The following is a 22,561-nucleotide window of genomic DNA, read 5'->3' as shown; positions in this document are numbered from 1 at the left end:
GTGACTCAAAAGCACTTTAGTACAACTAATCCTTGTGCAATATGCATCACTGGGTTCATCTTTAGAAAGGTGCTGCCGTTCAATACGGGGGCAGAGCGGCGCCGGAAGACTTCGAACCCCACGTAACTCTCCAAAGGGAAACTGCCAGAAGGGATTACATCAACTTGCATACCGATGTCTGTTATAGCGGGCATCTTGCTTCATTTCAATGCCCTTATCATTCTTACATATCGTACTTCACCGCATGGAAGTGGAATATTATTATGTTTTTACTGTGTGGCACCTCTGTACGTACACTTTCAAAGCGGAAGAAGTCCGTACGTTTTGTGTTATTTTAAAACTTTTTCTGTCGTTTTGTAACATAGCTTCGCCAATTTGCTGACTGTGGAGTTTTAAGCACGTTTACTGTGTTCTTCAAAGGTCACCGTTAAGGTGTTTGGTTCACAAACCTAGCAAGAATCAGTCCAGAACCCCGTAGTCTCTTATGTCTAAATACAGCGCTGCTTGAAATTATGTGAACCCTACAGGGATGGTCATTATTCTTGTATAAGATATTAAAATAAACTTATAAAATCCAAATCTTAAAATAAACAGATAAAATGAATAAATGACTATGATTTAGACCCCTGACTCTACTTACCTACTTGGTTTAACCGATGCATCTTGAGGTTCACTTATTTTAGCACCTGCACTACTTGCGTCTTTCTGCTACAAACATGATTTACTCTAAAACAACATATGGAATTAGTCATTACACACCTGTTATGTCACATGAGAAAGGCTGCTCCTCATTAAATGTCCATTTTTTTGGTACAACAAAGGGACACAAGGGTTCACACTTTCAAGTAGCACTATATACAGGTAAATTTATATGTGTATATATATGAATATATATACTGTATATATATGACAAAATTATTTTTATTTTAGATATAGGTACAGACAAATCTTTTATAAATAAAAGAATTATTTCTTATGTAATTGTTTATCATAATACATACATGGGCATCATGTGTCAAAGTTGTACCATTTCAAAGAGACAAGGCAGCAATGCATCATACAACGTTCACATACTATAAATTCGGCAGAGCTTCAGTTTTCTAATAAGACAGTTCTTTATTATTAAGCACGGTTTACAGGCATACGTTTATTACGAGGTATTATCTCTATCCAAGACTGCAATTTTTTTTTCCTGTTTTCACAGCAGGATTTGGCACCCCAAATTTCAGCTCGCCTGGGCAATTTCTCAGGTTCACCTAATTGTAAAAGCCGAGTCTCTAGGTTCTTCCGAGACCTTTGGCTATTGAAATGTGACCTTGGGCGCAGACTCATTACCCTCTGATTTTCAGTAAAACAGTTTTGTTGAGGTCTAACCAGTCCATACACCTTCCTCTCTCATCGCCAGCCCGGGAGAGGTGCGCAGGCTATGGACTCAGCTTCGGCGGGACGAGCCCCACCTCCTGTCCAACTTTGAGGAGTTCCTGGCCCGTGTCACTCTGCAGATCAAGGAGGCCAACCAGGAGAAGCATCAGATGGAAAGCGCCCTCAAGAGGTGGGTGGGCTCTGTCTCTAGGTGCTGCCGTTTGTTCCTGAGCAGTAAGTGGTAATCCTTGGCTGTGGGCTTTCTCAGGAGCTTCTCATTGGTCACTGTTTTAAAGACAATATGCAGTCTCACTATGGAGATGAGACGTATTGTGTTTATGAGCTTGTGGAATGTGCCTCCAAACCGCACACTGGCTCAGGGCTCTCACTCACTCACTCACTGTCATTAACTGTTTCTCCAAGTCAGGGTGGTGGTGGTGATCCAAGTTTCAAGTTTCAAGTTCATTGTCATAGGTACAAGTACCGTGTACAAGTATCATGAAATTCTTCTTGAATGCTTGAATGCTGACTATGGACAAGACAGAGGCAATACAAATACTGTACAAACAAAACAATGACAATGACAGTGAGTAATGCTAATAGCAATGACAATAAATAATGGTAACAGTAATAACAATAATACCAGTAGACAGCCAGAGAACTCAGAACGTGAGAGCGAGAATGCGAATGCTTAAAGTGGCAGTGTAATTTACCAATGTGCTTGGGAGGAGCAGTCCAACTCTAGTTAGTAAAGGTGGCACATTGGTGATTGTTGTATACTCTTCCAGCAGTGGGGTAAAAGCTGTTCCTGTACCTAGCAGTGCGGGTTCGAATAGACCTGAGCTGTTTTGCAGATGGCAGGGAAGAGAAAAGTGCCCGTGCGGGGTGACTAGTATGATCTCTCATGATGTGCATCTTCTTTCTGAGGCAGCGTGTGGTTGGTGTAGGTGTCCTGTACTGCTGGTAGCTGTGTGCCCATGATTTCCTGAGCCGTTTTGACCATCCTCTGTAGGGCTTTTTTGTCTGTATGGAGCAGCTGCCCCACCAGGATGTAATACACCCTGTGAGGACGAACTCCACAGCACACCTGTAGAAAGTGGTGAGGACTGTAGTGGACATCCTGGCTTTCTTCAGACGCCTGAGGAAGTGGAGGCGTTGATGGGCCTTTTTGATGGTCGATGCCGTGTGCTCAGTCCATGTGAGTTTCATAGTGAGGGCGACCTCTAGGAATCTGAAGCTGTTGACCCTCTCTACAATGTCCCCTCCTATGTAGATGGGTGCATGAACCGTATCCTGTTTCCTGAAGTCAATCACCAACTCCTTAGTTTTACTGACATCAAGAGACAAGTTGTTGTCCTGGCACATCTCTCTGTAGGCCATCTCATCGTTGTTGGTGATCAGACCCACAGTGGTAGTATCGTCAGCAAACTTTATGATGGTGTTGGAGCTGCGACTGACCACACAGTCATGTTTGAACAAGGAATACAGCACCGGGCTCAGGACACTTCCCTGTGGAGTGCCAGTTTTGAGGATCAGTGGGGAGGAGGTATTGCTGCCAATCCGCACACGCTGGGGTCTGTTGGTGAGGAAATCCAGGATCCGGTTGCACAACGTGGCACTCAGTCCTACACCTAGTAGTTTGTGGATCAGCTTGGTAGGGATGACAGTGTTACATGTCGAGCTATAGTCCACAAATAATAGCCCTGCATAGCAGTTTTTATTGTCCAGGTGAGCCAGAGTGGTGTGAAGTGTGTGTGATATTGCGTCTTCGGTGGATCTGTTGTGGCGGTAGGCAAACTGCAGTGGGTCCAAAGCATCTGGGATGGTGTCCTTAATGTGTCCCAGCACCAGCCTCTCAAAGCATTTCATTGCAATGGGGGTCAGTGCCACTGGGCGATAGTCATTAAGGCAGCTCACTTTGTTCTTCTTAGATGATGGTGGTGTTTTTGAAACAAGTGGGTACAGTTGAGCTTTTTAAGAAGGTGTTAAATATGTCTGTGAAGACAGTAGCCAGTTGCGCACTGCATGTTTTTAAAACTTGCTGTGAAATTCCATCTGGACCAGCAGCTTTGCGGATGTTGACTCGGCTAAAAAAGTTTTTCCTCACCTGTGCCACAGAGACAGTGAGAATGGCATTATCATGTACTGTGGGGATTCGCAGCGGGGGGGTCTTTGTTCTCAAACTCAAAGCGGCCATAAAACACATTCAGTTCGTCAGGGAGAGACGCAGCGGCACCTGCCGATGACCGCCTCTGTGGTTTATAATCTGTTAAAGTTTGGATTCCCTGCTACAGCCTACGTGCATCTTGAGTGAAGTTAAACTCCACCTTCCTGCTATATTCCCGTTCCGCGCTGGCGATGGCTTTGCGGAGCTCGTACTTGCTCTTCTTGTACGCGTCCGTGTCTCCAGACTGAAATGCACAAGTTCGCGTGCGGATCTTATTTCGGATTTTGGCGGTTATCCACAGTTTTTGGTTGGGGAATGAGCGGACTGTTTTCTGGGGTATGCAGACACTAAACACGGATGAAGTCCGTGACCCCTGTGGCATACTCGTCCAGATCGGAGGATGAGTTTCTGAACATGCCTCCGTCTACGGAGTCAAAGCAATCCTGGAGCCTTTCCTCCACTTCTGGTGTCCAATGCTGCACAGTGCGCGTCACAGGCTCCTCTCGCTTGAGTTTCTCCTTGTAGACCGGGAGCAGCAGAATCGAGGCGTGATCTGACTGCCCTAGGTGTGGATGCAGCAGGGAGCGGTACGCACCTCTGTGTGAAGTGTAGCAGTGGCCGAGGGTGTTTGAGCCTCTGGTGGGGCAGGAGATGTGCTGATGGTGCTTGGGGTACACGTTCCTGAAATCGGCTTGGTTAAAGTCCCCAGAGATAATGAACAGTCCATCTGGGTGCTTGTTCTCGTACTTAGTGACAACGTGATACAGTTTGTTCAGCGCGCTGTGTGTGTTCCCTTCGGGTGGGATGTAAACTGCGGCCATGAGCACAGCCGAGAACTCCCCGGGCGGGTAGAACGGTCGGCATTTGATCATGAGGTGTTCAAGGTCCGGAGTGCAGTTGTGTGCAGTCACTCCCACATTCGTGCACGATGCATTGTTAATAAGAAAGCATGCGCCCCCCCTCTCTTTTCCCCCCCGATGAATCAGTCCGATCTGCACGGTAGTTTGAAAAGCCCTTGGGCTGGACCGCGTAGTCCGGTGTGCTGGCGGTGAGCCACGTCTCCGTAAAGCAGAAAACACAGCAGTTCCATAAATCTCTTCGGAATTTAAGTCGCCCTCTGAGATCGTCCAGTTTGTTGTCCAGAGACTGAACGTTGGACAGGAAAATACCGGGCATCGGAGGTCGTAGCCCGGGGCGTTTCGCTCTCACCTGCACGCCGGCCCTGCGGCCCCGTTTCCGAGCTCTCATCTTCTGAGTGGTCCCAGGTGGGTCGTGGTCATGATGCTGTTCGCGGCAGAGCAAAGGTAGCAAGTTCAGCTCTCCAACGCTAAGAATTGCGTCTGATCGCACTGTTTCACGTATTTGCAGAAGTGTTTGGTGGTTATAAGTAATAAGTAATAAGAGAATAAACTGGCTGGAAGGACAGTGACACAAACAAAATAATATACACTAAACTAACAAGTCTGCGAGGAGAGGCAATCAACATTTCGCCTCGCGCCGGTGCCATGTTATGTGTTCAGAGCCTATCCTAGAACCATGGGGTTCAAGGCTAAAGACCACCTTGGATGGGACGAAGGGTTGTGTCTTATCAGTTGCAATCGAACATTTTCAGCTTCTGCAAATCGGTCCAACATTCCTCTTGCACCATAGACCCTTTTGGTCAAATAGCACTTCAAGTATAACATGTTTTTAGCTCATATCCCCCTGACCTGTCTCCAGATGTTATCTGTCTGAAAACAGTGAGTCCTTATTGGGCTCTTTGCTAAGGAATGATGGTTGATAATGATGCCGATGCACACACTAATACAGAGTGGGTGGCACAGCAAGTAGTGCTGATGTGAGAGGATGTGCGTTCGGTTCCCGTTTAGCTTGTGTGGAGTTTATATGTTCTCCCTGTGTCTATGTGGGTTTCCTCTGGGTGCTCCGGTTTCCTCCCACAGTCCAAGGACATGCTGTTCAGGTTCACCCGTAGTGTGTGAGTGACACAGTGAGAGTGTGTTCCACTGATGTATGGATGAGTGACCCATTGCAAGTAGTGTATCTAGCAGTGTAAGTCACCGCGGTGAATAAGGTGTGTGGGCTGATGATACTACTTAGAGTTCATTGGAAGTCGCTTCGGAGAAAAGCACCTGCTAAATGAAGTAATGTATACTTACATAGTAGACGTCCTCCCACACTTATAAGAGTCACTTACAGCAGACCAATGGGCCTCATCCCTGGAGCTGGCAGGCTAATGTAGGCAGGTTTTCAGCCTACTTAGGCACTGGATTGAGCTAATAGCCTGAACTAATCTAGCCTACCTCTAACTTGAGTCCTGAGACAGCTGGAGCAAAGGCCTAAGAGCCACTGCAGTAAACTGATGTCCAAAAACCAGGAGCACTGTGGTATAACAGCGCCTGTCCTCCAGCAGATAGATGCCCCCAATGTAACACCCCATAGCATGTGTGGTGACAAGCAGTCTATGGGAAAATGTGACTTTCATAAGGTCGCTCATATATTCCTTTGCGTTCCATTTTCTTCTTCTGAGTGAACAGATAAGATGTTGAACAGTTTTAAATTAATATTTTCGCTGCTCTGCAATCCTGGATTAATTGTTAATGTGGTTGTATCCAAGGACCAAAATGAGAAGGAACAGAGTAAACCTGAAAACAGACAGCGTTTTGCTTTCAGTTCTATCTTTTTTGTTTTCTTTGGAGTCAAAAATACACACACACACTGAAATCGCTTGTCCCGAGTGGGGTCGCAGCGAGCCGGAGCCTAACCCAGCAACGCAGGGCACAAGGCTGGAGGGGGAGGGGACACACTAGGACAGGATGCCAGTCCGTCACAGGGCACCCTAAGCGGGACTCAAACCCCAGACCCGGCAGAGAGCCGGCACAGGCCAAACCCGCTACGCCACTGCACCCCTGTGAAAAACACAGTAAAAGGCAAATAGTGAGATCTGGGAGTTCAGGTATGGTGGCACAGAATTTGCATAGTCCTGCCTGGGTAGAGATGGTGAAGTGATGATGGTGGTGTGAAGCTTACCACGGTGTGAGCACCCACTATGGGTTTTCGCAAGCGTTCACATGTTGATACGATATGAAATCGTCCCTTCAATGCATAGTCAGTCTGCCGTGTGGCACCCATATGATATACTGCATGTTATATAGCCCTGGGCCGAAGACAGCTGAGCATTTTACGAAACTGCCGGTAGCTAAACTACTAATTGGGCAATAAGGCAGGAAAATTATTCTGAACTGGTACGCATTGGTTCACAACAATTAGACCCGACCTTTGACGTTTAACTAGACCTCGTGTTGTCGTAAGAACATGTTGTCTTTGCTGTTTTTTAGAAATTATGCAACTGGGGTTCCTCATTTGCTGTTCGTCATTACGGCGTCGGTGGACAAAGGGGAAAATGCGCAACGGGCCTTGTTAACCCGTCAAACTGCGTGTCAGTTAAACCTGTGGTTTGAGCGAGCCGATTGTGATGTGGACGGTCCGAAAAGCGTGTACAACGAGAGTCCTTTAGAGAGCGCTGTCACGTGCACCGTGTGTCTGCTTTCATCATCTCCGCACAATTGGTTCTAGGAAGCAACGGGTGATGGTTCGCTGATATGTCAGCCGTACTGGTTCAAGAGCTGCCACTGTGGGAGCCCCTGTCCCCCAGATGAGATTTTCCTTAATAATAATAATAATAATTCCAAAGTGCTTGTCCAGGGAAGTAGAAAAATTACCCTGTTCATGTGGCGATCTTCACTTTTGATGGCCATGTTTGTCACAATAACGAGTTTGTGGGTATGTTTTTTTACAGCTTTAATGGGAGTTGCCCCAGCACAGCCCGCTGGGGGGTCCACTTAGTAGAATTAACCGGAAGCAAACTTTCTCGCAGGAAAGCGGCGACTCACGATGACGAGCTGCAGCGCCTCTATGAGGAGATGGAGCAGCAGATCAAGAGCGAAAAGGACCGCATCCTCCTCCAGGTGAAGGTAAATGGCCCTCGGCGACACGTCATCCCTTACCGTGAGCAAAATAAGTTGACCTGCACTGACCACCGCACCCACGGTCCCTCACCTCCCAGGACTCGGAGCGCTTCCTGACACGGAGCCATGACCTGGAGCAGCAGCTGTCCGGCAAGGAGCAGGAGCTCGAGCAGCTGATCCAGAAGCAGAGGAGGGTGAGTGGGGCTCAGCGGGGCACGGACCTTCCGGATCAGCGGCCACGTGCTCGCTGGTAGTGACAGCGCCCTTGCCGATTTAAAAACCCCCAGCCAAACTGATCCTGCGAAAGAGCCACAGAATAAAGCAAGTTTTGGCGTCATGGCGTGGAAACGCATCTCTGTTAGTAATATCCATGGATGTGACAAAACATAACAACTTATGTTGCAATTCATTACATGCGTAATATCCTTAATAAGCTTTTCCATTCAGGTGCTTTTGGGTAAATTCAGACGGAGCGATAGGCATCTTCGCCGCCCTCAAAACTCCACTAAAGCTTTTAACATTAATTATTCTTAAGCTGCAATTAGTGCGTAAATTTGTGTAAAATCCTCCGTTAATTAAATACACCTGGCTGCCCTTTCGACAGCCAGCTCCACCAAGGACGATCGCAACCCCAGCTGCAGGAGGAGGAGGGTTCGGCATGGGGCTTGCAACCCCACCCTGTAAAAATGTATCGCTACAGAAACCAACACTGCAAAAAATTCCATTTTATGACCTCGTAAAAGCTCCTTCTTATGATTTAAAAAAAAAAAAACAACCTGGGAGAGAGCGCATGAAGCAGAACAGCCAAACCCGGCAGGGAGCTGATTTGCCGATGAACCTTCTCCCCTCCAAAGCCGTAACAAGGATTGGATTATGGAATGTGAGAACACTGTATGAAGTAAACAGTTGCCTCCGCCAGATCCTGCACATCAAGTGGCCAGAACGAATTTCTAACCAGGAGCTCTGGCAGTGGACAAAGCAACAGCCCATTGTTAATAAAATCCAGAGAAGGAAATGGAAATGGGTCGGGCACACCTTGTGCAGACAAGAGACCGGCATTCCGAGGCAGCCTTGGATTGGAACCCACAGGGTAAACGGAGAAGAGGAAGAAGAGGAAGGCCACTGCTCACACGGAAACGAACCCTACAGCCGGAGCTATAGATGATCAAGATGTTCTGGGGAAAGGCGATGCGAGTAGCCCGGGACAGAGTCCGATGGAGACTTGCAGTAAAGAGGATTAAAGAGAGATCCCTTTGTGAGGCGCAGTCGTTAAAGGCTTCCATTGCTTCTCCGTGGCGCCTCTTTAATTGCCGTAACTATTAATAAGCATCCAGATTAACGCACTCCACTCTCAAGTCTTTGTGTCTTTTTTTTTTTTCTTTTTTGAAGGTTTGGGTCTTTTGTTCCCGTGGTGTAGGTTGCAGTGTGACGTCGTTGCGCAACACTTCCTTCTTTGTTTCCGTTATATTCTGTTTTTTCAACCTCTTGGGACACAACATTGACAACGTCTGGTCTGATCTCCACCTGCTGCTGTCGTTTTGTGTTCCTGTGTCCCGTGTGGGTGTGTGTGTGTGTGTGTGTGTGTGTGTGTCCGGGGTGCCTCTGCGTACTTTGTATCTGCACGTTCAGCTGGAGCGCCAGTGCCGCGAGTTGCACAGCGAGCAGCAGGAGACGCGGGTGGAGAACGTGAGGCTGAAGCAGACCAATGAAGAGCTGATGCGCGAGCTGGAGCACACCTGCCAGCAGCTTACCTTGGCCCAGGAGCAGCTAGAGCTGCTGCAGCAGGAGGGCAACCGTCTACAGGAAGAGCGAGAGATGTGAGTGTGCATGTCAGACACTCTCCAACACAGGCTCATCACGTGACATGTCCCGCTGAACCAAGCAATCATGTAAAATAGCCCTGTGCGTCTCTCGCTCATGTCAAAAACCTGTGAGCACCAGCTGATCACATCATATGCCTGTGAGCACCAGCCAATCACATCATACGCCTGTGAGCACCAACCAATCACATCATATGCCTGTGATCACCAGCCAATCACATCATACGCCTGTGAGCACCAACCAATCACATCATATGCCTGTGATCACCAGCCAATCACATCATACGCCTGTGAGCACCAGCCAATCACATCATATGCCTGTGATCACCAGCCAATCACATCATACGCCTGTGAGCACCAGCCAATCATATTAAACACGTCAAAAATTTTTGAAAAAAAACTTTGATCGCCAGGCCATCACACTAGGCATCCTCGTGCACCAGCAGATTGCTTCAAACACCTTGAAGCACTAGCCAGTTACGTCACACGCATTCATTCGTCAGTTAGTCATGTCAAACACCTTGAAGCACCAGCCAATCGCAATGTCGTTCGTCCGTCGTTGTCGACGAGAACCACCTAGTCAAACTGGGGTTGGGGCGGAGGTGCGTTGTGCGTGCGCAGATGGCTGATTAAACCGATTTGCGCATGAAATGTTCTCTGACACCGTGGACACGTGATTGTGCCCTTTTGTTGGGAACGAACACCTCGAGATTTCCATTCCTGTCGTTTTTGCATGGGTAAAGTTGTTTTATTGGCTCCGTACGCCATCGCGCCTTTGTGCATGGAGGTGCGCCGTCTCGTTCTGTTCTTTGCAGATTCTTCCCGGCTATCCGTGTCGATGCCAAATGCCTTCATGGACGGTTTAAGCGTATCCTTGAATCGCTTCTCCTGACCACCTCTAGATTGGTTTCCTTGGGATAGCTCACCATAGAAGAGTCGTTTGGGAAGATGTTGGTCTGACATGCGTACCAAGGGACCTGCCCATCTAAGATAGGAGTGCATTAGGATAGTGTGAATACTTGGTAGGCCTGCACGGGCGAGGACCTCCCTATTGGGAACCTTTTCTTGCCATTTAATAGCAAGAATTCTACGTAGGCATGTTGTGTGAAAGTGGTTCAGTTTTCGGGCATGACGACTATAAACTGTCCATGTTTCACTCGCATAGAACAGTGTAGATAGTAGGACAGCGCGATAAACAGAGAGTTTTGTCTGGAGACATATGCCTCTTTTTTTCCACACGTTTGAATGTAGTCTGCCGAAGGCTGCACTGGCTTTGGCGATTTTTGCGTTCACCTCGTCATCGATTACAACGTTTCGGGGTAACGTGCTTCCAAGGTACGTGACCTTATTCACTGCTCTGAGCCTTTTTCCGTTTATTGTGATGTTAGGCTCACCGTAAGGTTTGCCTGGAGCAGGCTGGTATAGAACTTCATCTTCTTCGTATTTGTGGTGAGGCCGAAGTCATTACAGGCCATGGTGAACTTGTTGACACAATACTGCACGTCAGCTTCCGAAGTAGCATTGAGAGCTCAGTCATCAGCAAACAAAAAAATCCCTGACGGTATCTAGCCAATCACAATAGACACCTTTTGGCATCGGCCAATCACATAGGTGCATCTGCCGGTTACGTTAAACACCTTTGTTCACCATAAATTGAGTCCAAACCTTTTGAGCAGCAGCCAATTGGTGCAGACACCCCAACCAATTTTATGAAACATCTTCTAACCTTACCAACATAACACACACACAGACATATGTCAGCATAGAGATCAGTTTGTCTGAAGCATGAGTGGTCTGGGTGGAAACATGCAAACTCCATACAGATCGAACTGGATTCACACCCACATCAAAACACACAGCCCAGTAGAGTAAGGCTCCAGTGCTACCCACTGTGCCACCCTACAGGTCAAAGCAGTACTATCAGAGTCTGTCACGTCAAGCTCCTGAGTGCCTTTTAGCACCATGTCAGGTTGTGTTTAAACATTCGCAAAATGTTGCTGGAAGTTCCGGTGTTTCACAGGGACTGGAACTCAGGACCGATACCAGCTGAAGATGGCGGACTTGGTGCGAGAGGCAACTTAGTACTTTGTTTTACCGGTTGCTTACGTGTGCGTGTGTGTGCATGTGTGTTTTGCTGCGGGACAGGGAGATGTACCGGGTGACAGAGGGGCTGCAGAGAGAGCGAACCAGCTTGCTCAAACAGCTCGACCTGCTCAGGTAGGACGTCCTCCCGCTGGAGCCCCGGGAACCGCCGAGCGAACGGTCCTCCTTCCTCTCATCAAACACGCTGAGCTGCTCCGTCTTGCTGTTTTTTTCGTTTCAGGGAGATGAACAAACACTTGCGAGATGAGAGAGATATGTGTTATCTGGTAAGTTTCTGCAGCTCAGTTGCATCGGTATCGCAGCTTCAGTCACTCATTTTACTCTTTAATACACGTCTCTGGACATAAGACTGGGCCAGCTGATTGTGTAGTGGTCTGAACCCGGGATTCAATGCCTTTTCATTCTGCAGTACCCTTGAGCAAGGTATTTACCCTCTGTAACAGCAGTAGAAAAATAACCCATCTGCATAAATTGGTAAATAATTGTATATGGGTCAGTAGACAAATCTGATATTGTTTGGAGGAATAAATGTATAAGTTTAAATAAAATAATTAATGTAAATTATTTTACCACTTAGCTGCTCCAATGTACCTGCCTGTATAAACGGCTAATATTGTCACGTAATGGAAATATTTTGGCAGTCTAATGGAGCCATCCGATTCTATACAGTATTTCTTTTTAATCTTAGAGGTTGCAGGTTCGACGTATCTTGCTGGAGTACCTATGGTAAAGGTACTTACCTTGAATTGATACTGTAAAAATTACCCAACTGTGTAAATGGCTAAATAATTGTAATTAGCTTAACACTGTAAGTCGCTTTGGAAAAAAGCATCAGCTAAATGAATAAATATAGTTTTTTTCCCCTCGACAGAAACCCAAGAACTCTATCAAGATGTCCTTCTGGAACCAGATTTCTGGAGCGATGCCTCTGAAGTACATGGAAGGAGGACAGGACCCGAAAAGGTATCCTGCATCACCAGAAATTATCTTTATTTCAGCCTGCAGGTCTTTCCAGGCAGTGTGTTTACAAAGATATGACCACACAGAAGAGCCACAGTGCAGATGGTATAACAGTGATTTACTGGCTTTTACATGCAGAATGAAACCACACATCATCATCTGAACCGCTTGTCCCATATGGGGTCGCGGGGAGCCGGAGCCTAACCCGGCAACACAGGGCATAAGGCTGGAGGGGGAGTGGACGCCAGTCCATCGCAAGGCACCCCAAGTGGGACTCGAACCCCAGACCCCCCAGAGAGGAGGACCTAGTCCAACCCACTGTGCCACTGCACCACCGCGCCCCCCTTCGAATGAAACCATTATTAAATAATAACTGTAATTATTCTGGATCATCATATTGTGAATGTACCATTAATTACAAAGCTAGGTGAATTTGAATGAATGCAACAGTTACTGAGGGAAGATATTTAAATTTTTTCCCTCCCCCTAAAATTAGTCCTGATTTATAAAGTGATCACATGGGGATTTCAGATAAAAAACTGATTTCTTCTGTATATCATTGTTGTTTGTACTATATTATTGTTGTAGTGTTAGCTGTGATCACCTTCACACAGTATGAGCTCAACCCTGAGGACTGTAGCGTTGAGACCAGGGTACCAGACCTCTCTGTTCTGTTATGTTCCTGCTCCGCAGTGAGGATGAGGTAGACGTCTCCAAATCCTCCAAGAGGAAAACCTTGGCAAGAGTGAATGGCCACGGGCCACTTGTCAGCCAAGACAATGAGGAAAGGCCCCCGTCCTCACATGATGCATACCTCCATCGGGTCATCTCTATTGAGGAAGACCCCCTGCCACAGGCGCTGAGGAGCGAGAGCCGGCCAACTCCTCAGTGGAGCATCGAGGAAGAGGAGGAGGAGGTGGAGGAGGAAGCCAGCCAGGAGATGAGCAACATTTACCTGGATTCAACCCTAGCTCCCCCAGCAAACGAAGCCTGGACAACTGCCGTTAAAGGGGACCCCCGCCCCAGCGCCAGTGACACCCCCTCGTCCCCACGGGGGCAGCCTGTTGGCAAGGAGACCATCACAAATGTGAGTGGCAGCGTGGAGAAAAGGGTCCAGAACCTTGGTGAAGACCATGCTGTACACCCACATCCCTCTGTGCTCCTACCTTCTCATGTGTCCATGAGGCTAAAGGGATTTCCCTAGACTACTGTACAACAATAATGAAAATCCTTTCTTTAGTATTATTGTTACATTTACTTCATTTAGCAGATGCTTTTTTCCAAAGCGACTTCCAATGAACTCTATGTAGTGTTATCAGCCCACACACCTTATTCACCAAGGTGACTTACGCTGCTGGATACGCTACTTACAATGGGTCGCTCATCCATAAATCAGTGGAACACACTCTCTCTGTGTCACTCACATACTATGGGTGAACCTAAACAGCATGTCTTTCGACTGTGGTAGGAAACCCACACAGACACGGAGAGAACATGCAAACTCCACACAGACTGAGCGGGGATCGAACTCATGTCCTCTCACATCAGCCAGGCGCTATGAGACAATAATAATAATAATAATACACTTACTGCTACTACTACTAGTAATAACAATAATATAAATTATTATTATTATTGTTACATTTACATTTCAGTTTGCTCATTTAGCAGTTTACTTATTTCTTATCTCATACAAAATACAATTTGTGCATTACATTAGGAGAAAGAGAGAAATAGATGCAGATGTGTGACTCTTAAGTACAGTTAGTTTGTTTCCTTCACTGTATACACCAACGTTCATTACACGAGTAGTTGCATAAAACTCTGAATTTTGATGATTCCTGATCACCTTCCTAAAATTTTTTTTGAGATACACAAACATTTACGTACATTACAGCAGTAGCTGCATAAAGGTTTATCCGGGCATGATCTCAGAGTTATGGTGCGTGAACATTTACGTCTTACATGAACTTAAGAGATCATGAGCGAAGTGAGAGGTGAGTTTTAATACCCTTTTTAAACGTGGACAAAGATTCAGCAGTTCTGAGTGAGAGGGGGGAAGTCATTTCATCACAACGGAACCAGAACCGAGAACCTCCGGTCTTTACCTTTTGTGCACGGGACCACCAAGCGAGTAGAAGCAGATGAGCGAAGGGGTCTGGTTGGGGTGAAGCAGCTGATAAAGTCTTGTAAATAGCTGGGAGCAGTTCTGTTCATACACTTGTAGGCAATAACCAGGGTCTTGAATTTGATTTGGGCAGCAATAGGAAGCCAGTGCAGAGAAACGAGTAGAGGAGATACATGTGAACGTTTCAGCAAATCAGTCGACTTGTGCAGCAGCGTTTTGTATCAGCTGTAGAGGTTTGATGGCGGTAGCAGGAAGGCCACACAGGAGAGAGTTGCAGTAGTCCAGATGGGATGTCACCATGGCCTGGACAAGTAGTTGAACAGAGTCAGTTGTGGGTAAATACCTTGCTCAAGGGAGGTGGGGATCGAACCTGCAATTTTTAGAGCCGAAAGCAGTAGCGCTAGCTATTACACTACCAGCTATCTCCTTGTAAACTTATTTATTTGTAGTGCTCCAGTAAAATTGATCCAGCTCTATAAATGGATGAGCGACTGTAAAAAGTTTACTATGTAAACTTAACACTGTACGTTGCTTTGGAGAAAAGCATTTACATGTGTTTGTTCGGCAGGTGCTTTTCTGCAAAATGTGCACAGCGCAACAGATAGACCAAAAGTGTAAACAAAACTGCATTTCACCCACAGACGTGGAGTTATAGATGCAGACGCGCAATTCCCAAAGAACAGCGCGCTTGTCCCGTACCGTGGTTTTGAGAATGTACCATGATGTACATTACTTTACAGTAGATGTGTGTAAAATGGGTAGGAAATGCAAAGGTAATTGTGAGAGATCATGTAGTGCATGTTAATGGAGCAGAGAGGATATCAGGAGAGAAATGTATGAGAGATGCGTTTTGTACCCTTCTTAAATGTTGAGAGGGATTCAGCAGTTCCGAGGATCGGAGGGAGCTCATTCCGCCACATTGGAGCACAAACAGAGAACCTTTTAGGCTTTTGCACCAAGAAGCTCCCAGAAGCAGATGCTGTGGTGTTTCTCCACATCCTCAGTTTGGTCATTGATATGTACCGTAATGTTGCCCCTGTCATTCCCAGGAGGAGGCGGCAGTCTCGACCCCCGACCGCCTTTTCAAGATCGTCCTGGTGGGGAACTCCTCGGTGGGCAAGACATCTGTGCTCCGGCGCTTCTGCGATGACTGCTTTCACCCGGGCACCTTGGCCACCGTGGGTACGAGTCTGCCTACATATCCCCACCCCTCCCCTGAGTCGTGTGGCTATGATCCCCCCCCCCCCCCCCCCCCAGACACAGGACAGCACAGCCACATGGCACTTCAGCCTCTAAAAACCTCTATGGTCAGCGGTTTAACCGTGACGGTCGCAAGAGTGGGATTTTCAGAGCGAAGACGCTTTGAATCTGCGCTCAAAACCCCGCGCAGATTTTTAATAAAGCACATTTAGGTAATGATTTTGCATAACGGCAACATTCTGCCAGCCTTCTAATTCAGTTTTGCCGCACTAATTTGTGTGTGCGTGTGCTTGCGTGAGCGGCCAGGTTTCGCACAATAGGATTAGCTCAATAAGTGGGAAACACAATGCTTGTTAAGTAACGTGTTTTGCACCCTTTTAATACGCGCCGCTGAGCCGAGTGTTGCTACATGTTGATCTAGCTGTGAAATGGGACAAGCTCTGCTGTCTGGGGACCCTTGACCCAGAAAGAGCTTCGGTGAAACGGTCCAGTGGACCGCGGTGTCCGTCCACACGGCCGCACGTCCAGCGGCGGCGAATTGAGGGGACAGGGGGCTGACCGCGTAGAGGCCTCCGCCGCGCCCCGAATCTATGAATCGACGGCATCGCCCTGCGTGCACCCACCTCTTACATGCGTCTGTCTGCATGAACGATGTTTCCATCGTTTCCTTTTCCTACAATAAAATCACTGCATTCGGTACTTCTCACAAAGTTCATACAGCGAACAATATGTGAAGGCGCTCGAAGGACAGCAAGGTCTTCCTTTTGCCAGCGTCACTTCTGAAAATCAGTCACGCTGGCAGCGCTTTTTGTGAACTTCTCATAGTTTATTATTTACAGCTGTAAAATGTCATCCCTTGGCTAGGAAGTGCTTTTAACATCACGGTAACTTTGGTATGCTGGCGGCAAATAAGACTAGACTTGCGAGAACCTGTGGATTGAAATCCCAGAGAAATGTAAATATATTATTTCGGTTTACCAACCGACGTCAACAACCGCTTGTCCGAACGAGCCGGCGCCTTTGCCAGCAACACAGGGCGCAAAGCTGAGAGGAGACACCCTGGAGGGGACGCCAGTCCGTCGCAAGGCACCCCAAGCAGGGCTCGAACCCCAGACCTGCCGCACATCGGGCACCGGCTGAACCTGCCGTGCCGCACCCCCCCATTTTTCTCTATGTAGCTAAATAATGACAAATTAATTTATGCCTAGTGGCGTACAATTTTTAATACGGTATTTCTTAGAAGGAAGTAGAGCCCCACAGTGCCTCCCTGTGGCAAATTCACCTGCTGATGCTGCATGTGCTCTTTGCAGGTATTGACTACAGTGTAAAAGCACTAATGCTGGAAAAGTGCAAGGTGGCTCTGCAGATGTGGGACACAGCCGGGCAGGAAAGGTAAGAGTGACGAGCGAAAGGTCGCAGCGGAGCTGCTCAGTGTCACGCCGATTTAATGCTGTTGTACCCTCATTTATAAGTAACAAACTGTTTGCTCATACCATGTTCTTTAGACTCACACACATTGACTAAAGCCGCTTGTCCCAAGCGGGGTCGCGGGGAGCCGGAGCCTAACCCGGCAACTCAGGGCGTAAGGCTGGAGGGGGAGGGGACACACCCAGGACGGGACGCCAGTCCATCACAAGGCACCCCAAGCGGGACTCGAACCCCAGACCCACCGGAGAGCAGGACCCGGCCAAACCTACCGCAACGCCACACCCCCCACGTTCTCTAAACTGGCGTACCAGTTCACATCATGCACCAAAGTGTCGCTTCTCTCAGCAGGCGGTAATTCCAAATAGCAGTCAATTCCTTGACTTTTTTAAAAGAGTGAAGAATGTGGAGAAGAAATAAAGAGAAGGTGAGCAAGCAGTAGGTGAGCTGCTCACTTCCACATCTACCAGCTTTGAGCTGTCAGCGAAGCGTCGCTTCTCCCTCGTCCTCTACCTCCGTGCCGTACCTACGGCTCTAAGTTGATGTGCAGTTTTTGTCCGCTCTTTGGGGTAATTAGCATACTTACATTGCTGTTTAAATGATGCTTTTATTTCTTATTACACTTGTATTCTGTATTGGAGAATTTTGTGTGATGTGTGGGGTAAAAGAAAGGATGGAGGAGCCTCAGGTGAGCACCAACACCCGCAAGTACAGTAGTTTTAGGCCACAGTTCTTTATTGGCATTTCTTATTTATACTGTGTCGCATAGACTCCACCAGGGGACTCAGAATGCGCGGACACGTGCACGAGCCATCCCGGCTCACCAGATGGAGGGGAATCTGCCGCCGTGCTGTCCGAGATTGCATCAGTGGGAGAGCGAGACTCAGTCTAAATAACCCTGCTGTTTCCGCCCACCCTGCGGGGCTTTCTGGGCTACTGATATTTACAGTTATTTATAAACCAATGGGGGAGCGCAGTGGTGCAGTGGGTTGGGCCGGGCTCTGCTTTCCGTGGGGTCTCGGGTTCGAGTCTCGCTCGGGGTGCCTTGTGACGGACCGGCGTCCCATCCTGGGTGTGTCCCCTCCCCCTCCAGCCTTGCGCCCTGCGTTGCCGGGTTAGGCTCCGGCTCCTCGCAACCCAGTATAGGACAAGCGGTTTCTGATGATATGCGTGCGTGATGTGTTTATTAAACCAACATACGACTCAGGGTAAATAAAATTCCGTTTCACAGCAGAAAAACAGGTACAGGCATCTGACATAATACAAGTAAACTGATGAACCCCCCCCCCACTCTGTGGCACATACAACTTTTTGAGTGACGAACCAGCTCTTGGTCCCAGTTAACTCTGTAAGTAGGGGAACAACTGTATTTCAGAACGTCCGCATGAAGTCCGACACAGTGTCGCTGTCCTGGATCGTCCCTTATTGTCACCCCGCTGCCACAGGTACCGAAGCATCACGAAGCAGTTCTTCCGTAAGGCAGACGGTGTAATCGTCATGTACGACATCGCCTCTCAGCAGAGCTTCATGGCTGTGCGCCACTGGCTGGAGAGCGTGAACGTGAGTTACTTTTTATGAAGCTCTCTCTCATTTATTAAACGCTGGCCAATGACCAACATTGCAGGGCATGAAATTTTGTCGTATTTGTTCATTTATCTGACACTTTTCTTCAGAACGTACAATGTTAAGATACTTCCAATTATTTACCTATTTATACAGCTGGGTAATTTTACTGGAATAATTTAGGTGACCTGCTCTACAGCAGGAAGCAGGATTCAAACCTGCCACCTCCGCATCCAAAAGCAACAGCTCTAGCCACTACCTCTTCAGCACTGAAGTGTTCTTACTAGCGTGGTATATCAAGTATAAAAGCATTACTTCATAATGGCTTGAAAGCAGTTTTACAACGACATAAAGGTGAGGGTCTTTAAAGGGTTAATTATTTTTTCGCCCTGGTCTTTTCTGCACTGTGCTCACATACTCTACACTGCTATGCTGTTGTCATGTTGCCACAGGAAGGCGCAGGGGGGAACATTCCCATCATGCTCCTTGGGAACAAAACGGACCACGAGAGCAAGAGGGAGGTCCAGACCAGGGTGGCCGAGAAGTTGGCCAAGGTGTGTGCGAAACATGAGCGCCTCTCGCCGAGAACCAAAACACAGGCTGTGCTGTACAAGAACAAAGGAAAGGAGTCGGGTTTTAGAGCGCTGCACACATAGGTTCCACACAGATGACCCTGCAGCCTCCACAGCCCCACCATAACTGTGCTTTCATGTCCTGTTTGGTTTGTCCTCACCATGGAAACCAACGTCTTGTCTGCAAGAGTCCATTTGCGTAGCTCTCATGCCATCACCTGGGACTCACCGCAATGCTGAAGCAGCAGTCACTGTCACATAATGCATTGCATTATTCGCCCCCTTCCCCCCACAGGACTTCCATCTGATCTTCTATGAGTGCAGCGCCTCCACAGGCCACAACGTGACAGAAGCCATGGTCCATCTGGCCAGGTGAGCTGAAGCTCAAAGTCGAGCAGACGCAGGGAAGGTAAAGCTGTACAGCAACAGGGAATTGTTTTTGTGTGTTTTGACAAAACTTGGTGATTGCATCTGCATTTGCATTTACATTGATATTTACATTTATTTATTTAGCACTTCACTCTGTAAACCAACATAAATTACATGGGGAGATGCATATAGAATTGATAGAGTACAAATTTGAAAATGCATAACATTAACTGTAAGATTATATGAGTAGCAGCATTTATAGTTGATGGGAAACTACGAAGGTAAGCGTGACAAATAATGGCATGTGCTTTTGAGACCCTTCTTGAATGCTGAAAAGGATTCAGCAGTTGTGAGTGACAGTGGGGAGGTCATTCCATTGCAACAGAACCGAGAACCTTTCCGTTTTTGATTTTTGACCTCTTGTGTGTGGGACCACCAAGCAGACAGAGGTGGAGAAGCGTAGCAGTCGGGTTGGGGCGGTGAGAGTGATCGGGTCCCAGGGAGCAGATCCCTTGATGGTCTTGAAGGATGTAATCAGACTCTTGGTACAAACAGGTACAAGAAGCCAGTGTAGAGGGATGGAGGGGGGATGCATGGGACCACTTTGAAAGGTCATACTCAACCTGCACAGCAAGTACTGCAGTACTCATGTAATTAAAAACCACTGTAAAAATCTGCGTTCTTGCAAAGGGTGGCGGTGTCTCTGTGGACAGAGTGAGTCCGTTCAATGTTCGGCTTGTTGCCTGATGCCGTCACGTCCACATGGGGGCAGAGCTGTACCGCAGTAACACTGTCACAGCGCCGTCATAACTTTACGGGCTGCCTTGTGCTCCTCTGGTCAGGACCCTCAAAGAGCAGGAGGACCAGGAGAAGGAGAAGACGATCCATTTGGCCGAAAACCCCTCGAAGAAGAGGTCCTGCTGCTAGGAGCCTTCGAGCTCCAAAACCTCCACGGCAAACAGACGGGCTGCTCTGGACGTCCTCGCCGAGCATATTAAAATGACATCAGTACCAGGAGGATATAACACGCACCGTTTTGTTGTCACATTTAGCCATTTGCTGAGATTCGCCATCATCTCAACCGTTCTAAATACCAACGTCCTTAGCCATGTCAAACAGTGAGGTCAGATGAGGGAGGGGCCGACGGGTACATCTGAGCAGGAGAACGGCAGAAGTTTGACCACGAGTGTCTGAAAACGTTTCAGACCTTTGGACTACGTTTTAAAAATGGGTTTGACTAAAGAAACATCATCCATGAATTTTCCTCTCAGTTAAAATATTACATTAAGGCATTTTTCTGACACCGAGTTGAAGTGGCACAGGAATCATTTTTACTTGACGATGTGGGACGGTCAACGCCAGTCACTTGGGTACATATATACCCCAGTGTAATGGGCACACGCGCACACACTGAACTGCTTGTCCCATAGGGGGTCAGAGGGAACCAGAGCATAACCTGGCAGCACAGGGCATGAGGCTGGAGGGGGAGCGGACACACCCGGGACAGGACGCCCGTTCATCGCAGGCCACCCGAAGCGGGACTCGAACCTCAGACCCACCGGAGAGCAGGACCCGGTTCAACCCACTGCACCGCCGCACCCCGTGTAACAGGCACTTTTCGTTAATATCTGTGTGTGTGTGTGCAAATGCACAAGCGAACACTGATTCTATAGATAACGGAGCAGTTTCTCATCAGCTGTTTGTCCACTGTAGCAAGTAAATGATATTTATGTATTTTCGCTTTCAGGATATTTTTTCAGGATGTTGGCATTAGTTTATGGTCCATGTCCCTGCAGACTGTAGCACATTGTGAGTAGTAATAAGGTGCTTATGTAATATCAGTTTTATACAAATGTTTTTTATGATCATGTCTGTATTATGTTCCACCCATTCGCTGTAAATTTCAGTTGTTGTATTAAATGGATATATTTGCACGAATAGAATTTCACTGCACACGTAAAGCAGGTGTAATTAGTATTCTGCTGTTTATTGATAAACATTTCAACGTTCATTCCGGACTCGCGACGACAAGTTGCACCTGCGCCATTCGGATTGTTGTCGTAAATGTTGTGTAAATTGTAACTGTGCGACGTTTTTAGCGGCAAAGCATATTTTTATTTGCCCGCCCGGGCAGAAGTTAAGTCTGATGTTTAAAACTTGATGTTTAGTGTGTTTAAAAGTCATGCTTTTTTTTTATTGAGGATCGTTGAGTGTTTACGTGAAATGCACTAATGAATAGAGATGCTTTTTAGAAGTCAAAAATTGAACCTCCCTATATGAAATGTTTGTCGTTCCGATTGTCCAGGGCCCACGGTCGGTCGCTGCCGATCTACGTGTAGCTCTATCACTTCCGGTAGCACAGCTCAGGACGAGCAACTCCTTGAAGCCTCCGAAAATCTGATGAACATGTATTTCCGTACGCTCATTAAAAATATATGTTCTAAAAACTGCACAAAATAAATATAGTTTGCACGTACAGTGAGAGGGGAGCAATGACCACAGACTAAGGGCTTTTCGCCGTTTATTCATCAATTTACGTTGCGTAATTCGGTACAGTACATTGGATTGCTCTGCAGCTTTATGAATCCCTAAATATTTCACTTGTTCACAATATTTCGTACAATGTTAGAATAATAAAATCGGTTTAGTATTTGGAGGTTTGAGTGTTTTCACTGTGAAAATAAATCAGTCTTCTACGGTACCGTTACAGTGGTATAAATTACATGTATTGTTACTAATGTACTTTTTTTTTTATTTTAAATGATGATTAAACTTTACAGAAATAACAGGCATAAAACTACACAGATTTTAAATAAAAGGTGACGTCATAGTTGCACATGCTGGTATATCCTATCTGCTCCTCCGTAAAATGATCCCTACAAAAAAAAAAAAAAAAATAACAAAAATTATTGCGATATTTCCAGTAT

General features: G+C 47.1%; 1 protein-coding gene across 2 annotated transcripts in view; it reads left to right on the top strand.

Annotated features, from left to right (window-relative positions):
- The window catches only part of LOC108931468 (ras and EF-hand domain-containing protein homolog), a 33,372-nt gene extending 12,281 nt beyond the window's left edge, over positions 1-21,091 (top strand). For both annotated transcript variants that reach the window (XM_029249593.1, XM_029249586.1), the window contains exons 6-19: positions 1,406-1,552; positions 7,404-7,500; positions 7,593-7,688; positions 9,124-9,311; positions 11,460-11,531; positions 11,638-11,683; positions 12,289-12,380; positions 13,071-13,464; positions 15,555-15,687; positions 17,016-17,097; positions 18,576-18,690; positions 19,146-19,247; positions 19,561-19,637; positions 20,477-21,091. In XM_029249593.1, the coding sequence (XP_029105426.1) occupies positions 1,406-1,552; positions 7,404-7,500; positions 7,593-7,688; positions 9,124-9,311; positions 11,460-11,531; positions 11,638-11,683; positions 12,289-12,380; positions 13,071-13,464; positions 15,555-15,687; positions 17,016-17,097; positions 18,576-18,690; positions 19,146-19,247; positions 19,561-19,637; positions 20,477-20,561 (1,726 nt within the window). In that variant the 3' untranslated portion in view covers positions 20,562-21,091. The remainder of the gene's footprint in view (positions 1-1,405; positions 1,553-7,403; positions 7,501-7,592; positions 7,689-9,123; positions 9,312-11,459; positions 11,532-11,637; positions 11,684-12,288; positions 12,381-13,070; positions 13,465-15,554; positions 15,688-17,015; positions 17,098-18,575; positions 18,691-19,145; positions 19,248-19,560; positions 19,638-20,476) is intronic.
- Positions 21,092-22,561: the final 1,470 nt, after the last annotated feature.

Source organism: Scleropages formosus, chromosome 2, assembly GCF_900964775.1.
Source record: "Scleropages formosus chromosome 2, fSclFor1.1, whole genome shotgun sequence".
Taxonomy (NCBI): domain Eukaryota; kingdom Metazoa; phylum Chordata; class Actinopteri; order Osteoglossiformes; family Osteoglossidae; genus Scleropages; species Scleropages formosus.
Note: the sequence above shows the minus strand (reverse complement) of the source record. Positions and strands in the feature narration are given on the sequence as shown.